Source organism: Mustela lutreola, chromosome 11 (assembly GCF_030435805.1).
Source record: "Mustela lutreola isolate mMusLut2 chromosome 11, mMusLut2.pri, whole genome shotgun sequence".
NCBI classification, from domain to species: Eukaryota; Metazoa; Chordata; class Mammalia; order Carnivora; family Mustelidae; genus Mustela; species Mustela lutreola.
This window is the reverse complement of record NC_081300.1, coordinates 40,055,553-40,061,552: the sequence shown is the minus strand read 5'-3', so window position 1 is coordinate 40,061,552 and position 6,000 is coordinate 40,055,553. Positions and strand designations below refer to the sequence as shown.

Below are 6,000 nucleotides of genomic sequence, written 5' to 3'. Positions count from 1 at the left end.
AGTTCACCACGGGTGTGTGGGTGGCTCAGTTGGTTAAGGGTCCAGCTTTTCTTTTTTTTTTTTTTTTAAAGATTTATTTATCTTGAGAGATATCAAAAAAGAGAACGTACAAGCACGGGGAGCTGCAAGCAGAGGGGAGGGGGAAGCAGACTCCTCACTGAGGAGGAAACCCAATGCGGAGCTTGATCTCAGGACCTACGATCATGACTTGAGCCAAAGGCAGACGCTTAGCCAACAGAGCCACCCAGGCGTCCCATAAGCACCCAACTCTTGACTTCCACTCAGGTCATGATCTTGGGGTCATGGGATGGACCCCTGTGACAGCTCTGCATTCAACAGAGAGTCTGCTTGAGATTCTCTCTCTCCTTCTCCCCTTCTCACTGTTGTCTCTAAATAATCTTAAAAAGAAAGAAAATAGCTCACCAAAGGGTGATAAATAAATTAATTCATTTTAACCACCTAGGAGTAGTTAAAAAACATCTGAGGTACCTAACCCAGGGGTAGTTATTTAGCCATTGAATATCTTGTCAGCCCATAATCCAAAAATGGCTATCCAAACCTTTCAAATATCAGCAGCCTCACTTAGCATGGGAGAGTATTACCAACATAAAGGTGATGTAAGTGGTTCAAGATATGTGTAATGGCTAGAAATACTAAGTATGTACAAGTTCTTCCACAATTACATGGAAAGGGTATAAGAATCTTAATAGGCCAGTAATCCATACCCCCGGGAGTGACAATCTCCACTTAGGACAAAAATTCAGTCCTGGTTCAGGCCACTTAAGGATCAAGGAATTCTGTCACTGACTCCAATCTGAAGATTAGCTGAATCTTGCCACTCATCATCACATCTGAACTGAGTGAACATTTCTGCCAAAAAAGCAGGGAACTAGAACTTCTCCAAGCATCTAAGAATGAAGCTTATAGCAGCCTTATGAATGTGCAGTATTTGTACACGTAGCAGAATTCATTGTAATGCATCAGTCAACAAATAGCCTGAGAGGAAGGAAACCCTAAGCTAATATGAACACATATTAGTGTGCCTGGAATGGACTCAGTTTATGTCTGTTTGTCCCACTGTGATTTTTTTTTTAAGATTTATTTATTTGACAGACATCACAAGTAGGCAGAGAGGCAGGCAGAGAGAGAGAGAGGATGAAGCAGGCTCCCCACTGAGCAGTGAGCCCGATGCAGGGCTCGAACCCAGGACCCTGAGACCATGACCTGAGCCGAAGGCAGAGGCTTTAACCCACTCAGCCACTCAGGCGCCCCTGTCCCACTGTGATTATTAATAGCGCCTCCTTTCAATCTCAAATTATCTCATTTTGGGTAAAGACTTACGTGGTCATCCTACCTATAATCTCTAGCAGAGACTACAAATACCTGCCCAAAAGAATCCAGTTACTGTGAAAAGCAAAACTGGAAACACCCCAAACTAGTAAGATCTGGTACTTATGATCAATAGCCAAGAAATAATAAAGTGACAGGCAAGCTGGGATTGAATGTTACCCGCAGTCCCACTGTTCACTTTAATTGAGCAAACAGCTATTGTAAACTCAATTTTTCTTTCAATATCCTTAAGTAGAAAATTAATCTTTAAACAATTTGTCATATGTTAGGGGTATATGTTTAAAATGCTGGCCTAGTCACTTAGAACTTTTGAAGAATAATAATTTCTATGATGTGACCAAAAACTATATAAAAACAAACTTAATAAAAATCTGCATCCAGACACAGTGCTTCTCAGGGTCCCAAAGGCCATGTTTCCAAAAGTGTAGTGTACAGGTCCCCTCTTCAGCATCAGGGCTTGTTAAAACCACAAGATTTAAAAACAACAAACAAATAAACATCAACAACAAGAACAAGATTCCATATTCAAACCAGACCAACAAAATTGATCTAAGCAGGTAGACCACCAATCTCTGGGGAAGTATCCTCTGGAGTTACATTTCTAGTAGTAAACAATTAGGACCACACACTTTGCAAATCACTGCCCTATTGAGTCCTAAAGCCTGGAATATTCCAGAAGATGCTTCAGCTCCTGGTTAACTGCAATGTGGATGTCAGAATACTAAACTTTTTATGGTCTATGTCCATACCCAAAGATATGCTGGTAAATGTCTATCAAATTAGAGTGGGGGTGGGGGGGGACTTTTAAAGCAGATATAAAGTCTTCATAGCACACAACTGACAAATAATAAAAAGGGCAATATTCTATATTGCAAATTTCATATAGCCTAGTGATCCTTACATAGGGCCCTTGTTGAGTTTTGCCAAGCTCTTGACAACCAACCTATCTTGCAATTAACAAATGAAAATAATCCAGTATGACCGTTGATTGAGATTTTTGTTTATGTGAAGGGGGAAGAAAAACGTGAGAAGATATGTTAATCCTCACCTGATGTTGTACATCAATAACTTGAGCAACTTCTTTGCTGATCTCGCCAAATAGTTCTCAGATCCTGGAGGAATAATTCTTCAAGTATTTGTGCTATTTGTAATTTAACAGCTACCTTCATGTAACACTTTTGAACTTAATCTGCATTATTAACATTTTCTCCACTGCTTTCAAGATCTAGAGTAAACAGCAAAAATCAATACATCAAGCCCTAATATGTAGTATTTGATGCCCCTGGGGTAAATATTCCACTATGGGCAGTTCCAATTGCCAATACAAGACGTCACTGAATGCAGAGTTGGAGACAGTAGCACAAGACCCAACAGTGCGGGTGCCTGGGTGGCTCAGTGGGTTAAGCTGCTGCCTTTGGCTCAGGTCACGATCTCGGGGTCCTGGGATCGAGTCCCGCATTGGGCTCTCTGCTCAGTGGGGAGCCTGCTTCCCTCTCTCTCTCTCTCTACCTACTTGTGATCTCTGTCAAATAGATAAATAAAATATTAAAAAAAAAAAAAAAAGACCCAACAGTGCAAGCAGCAGTGTCAGAGAAGTACGCAACCCTGCTATTAACAAGAGCTGTTTTGCGCCGTTTTGAATCTTCAGTGTTTTTGAATGAGGTCTTTTGAGCTCTCCTCAATTTCGTGCAGTTCCCCCTATAGGGTTGCTGGGATGCAACCAAGAGTTTCACTATGTGGCCTCCAATACAGTTTCTTTATATTTATGTTGTTGGGATTTACTATGCGAATCTGTAACTTGATGTCGTCTTGGAAAATCCTCAGAGATCCCCTTCAAATACCACCTCTGCCCCTACCCTCTCTCTCCTCTTTCTGGGACTCCAAATAAACATAAAACTTTTTCACTGAAACCAGAAGGTCCTTTATCTTCTTGTGACTATTTTTCCAAACTTTTGTCCTCTTGCTTCAGCGTACCTGATTTCTCCTGACCCGTATTTCTTGTTTCAGAGCGCATCAAATGTAAGGGTCTGCCTCTCAGCTGCTTCTTCCTAAGTAGATTAAACACTCCCAAGGCAAAGTAGCCCCAAATGGTGGTCTCTTCTCTCTAATCTTCCTTCTCCTAGATTCTGGTCCACTAATAACAGACTATATTGTTAACATTTTGTTTTTAGTAAGCTGTTTTCTTCTCTCTTATTTAGACTCTTTACTTTTCTTCGGCTGGAAGCTAAATCACCTGGTCTACCATACGCAGCAGCACCATCTGCCATGTGGTTATTTTCAACAGTTCAGTAAGCATGATCTTCCTTTTTCCCAGGATATAAAACAATTATCCAAATTTGTAACGGGGCATCAGACATGACACATCTAAAGACAAAATTCATTTGCTTGTGTAAAACATAGCCACTGAGGACTGTAGGAACAAAAACTGTACTTCATGTTTGGAAACAAAGTTTTCTCAGGAAATTGGCTTGGCCTGCTATAAATTAATATGGTTGGCATTCATTTTAAATAAAGATTATGTTAAGTCCTTTGAATTAAATAATTCTAATAAATCTATACAGTGAATAGCATGTCTTTATTCTATTTACATTTGTTATAAATATAATACATTTCTGAAAAGCTTATTTTTAATTAACTTGAGTAGATTTATATTTTAAACAGATCAACTCAATTGTTAAAGTTACATAATAAAGAATATGATAATTTAAATGACAAAAAATTTTCATATTGTGAAATAGTGCACCCTATGCTGAGATGAATGAAGGGAAAAAAAGTCAAACTCCTTTCAAAACTATATTCAAAGCATCAGAAAAAATTTTTTTTCTTTTTACAAAGTTATGTATAAGCCATAGGAACCACCAGATACTGAAGTATGAAGACTCTATAACCAAAGGTCAAAACTGATTTTAGAGAATTGTGTGAAGCAAGACAGGAAAACTTGTATTTAACACTCTACAGAACTTCACAGTAAAGCTGGAATTTACAGACTAATGGCTTAACAGGAGTATTGCCAAGAAGGCCTTTCCTTCCTCGGAATCATCTGGTAATATTCATATACCATCAGTAAGTTGTAACAGCAGACTTAGACACTGATTTTTAAGACAGGGCTTAATAAGGTGCGTGGAAATGTTGAAACTCTGTATTATGAGCATGTAAATTATTACCAGGGTTCAAAGAAATACAAAAAAAGAATGTAAGATTCTCAGTCCAGCGTGCTTTGCATCATCAACACATTGACAAGCCGAAAGTATTTTGCAGCGATCCGAAACCAACCTCCATAACAAGTTAGGTATTTCAAATACTGCTGTTAAAACCCATTCAGTAAGATCAAACTGATTCTTGTGGATTTCAGTACAAATGTGCACGTTGTCACACATTATTAATGATGATCAGGGCAGGCATGGAGTTTTGCTGACTTGTTTCAAACGCTGTAACTTGGTCCGATAACTTGGCAAATACCCTAGGCGTTCCAAGGTTATAAACACCTGTATGCACAAAGCATGCTTTCAGCTGCAAACTGTGAATCTCCTGGCTTTTAAGCTGAAGTTTGTATTGTGTTTGTCCAAGCCATGTAAATGATCCATGGATTTCCAATGCTTCTGGACTATGTGGGGGAAAAAAAAATGGTAAGTTGGAGGGGTTTTTTTATAAAATTTTTCCCAAAGTCCCAGTAACACAACCCTTTCATCTAGAGACTCTACTTCTAGAAACTATTTCATAAAGCCAACTCTTTACTAATAATGACAATAATGGCAATAGGTAGTATTACTGTTGCTATAATAACCAACATTTGTTAACCCTTACTATGTTCCAGGCACAAATGTTATCTCAGTTAATGCTCACAACAGCGGCTAGTAAATGATGGAATCTGATTTCAAACCTCATCTTTTAACCAATTGGTTATTCATAACTAAAAATAGTTTGTATATGGGAATGCTAATAATACTGAAACTGTTTATAATGCTGAAAAATGGAAAGCAACCCAGTATCTACCAATAAGGCATTAGTTAATTTTTGACACACATAATCAATCATACACAGAACACGTCTGGATTCCGGAGAGCTGCCCCAGATCCTATTTGGGGTTTTATACAGTAATAGTTTGTATACATTTCACATTATTTTTCTAAAAATCCAAAAATTTTTGAAGTCCAAAAAACGTCTAGGCCTTGAGATATCATATATGGGAATATGGACCCCGTATTTTTTTTGTTAAGTATTAGTTCATAATTCCAAAAATAAATTTCTTTTAAAAACTTCCATTGCAAACTTGCTGATTTTCAATTTTAGAGTTCTTTATCACCAACAGCTTTCATAAAAATTTTTGTCTCTGATAAAACAATTTGCTTCTTTTGGAAATTGCCTGCATTCCTGTCACTATTGTAATGCTGAGACAATCCTTTGTAACTCCTCTGTAACATTTATGTTATGGCAAACACAAATCCAGGGCACACCTGAGTAAACTTTTTCTATCCGTGTTAGATCATTATGTGCATAATGATGTACTAAATTGTACTAAATGTACTAATCATTACCTTGTTGTTTTATGCCGAAGATCAACTATTACATCAACATCAGCCTTAGAACAGTTGGACAGTAAAAGGGTGACTGGTACTAAACAAAGGCTGTGGAAGGAAAATAGATACATTA

The 6,000-nt window shown here is 38.0% G+C and overlaps 1 protein-coding gene across 2 annotated transcripts in view; it reads right to left on the bottom strand.

Annotated features, from left to right (window-relative positions):
- Positions 1 to 3,906: 3,906 nt before the first annotated feature.
- TRAPPC8 (trafficking protein particle complex subunit 8) overlaps positions 3,907 to 6,000 on the bottom strand; it is a 75,170-nt gene continuing 73,076 nt past the window's right edge. For both annotated transcript variants that reach the window (XM_059140804.1, XM_059140805.1), the window contains exons 28-29: positions 5,886 to 5,975; positions 3,907 to 4,954 (exon numbers count right to left, since the gene is read on the bottom strand). In XM_059140804.1, coding sequence (XP_058996787.1) covers positions 4,720 to 4,954; positions 5,886 to 5,975 — 325 coding nt within the window. In that variant the 3' untranslated portion in view covers positions 3,907 to 4,719. The remainder of the gene's footprint in view (positions 4,955 to 5,885; positions 5,976 to 6,000) is intronic.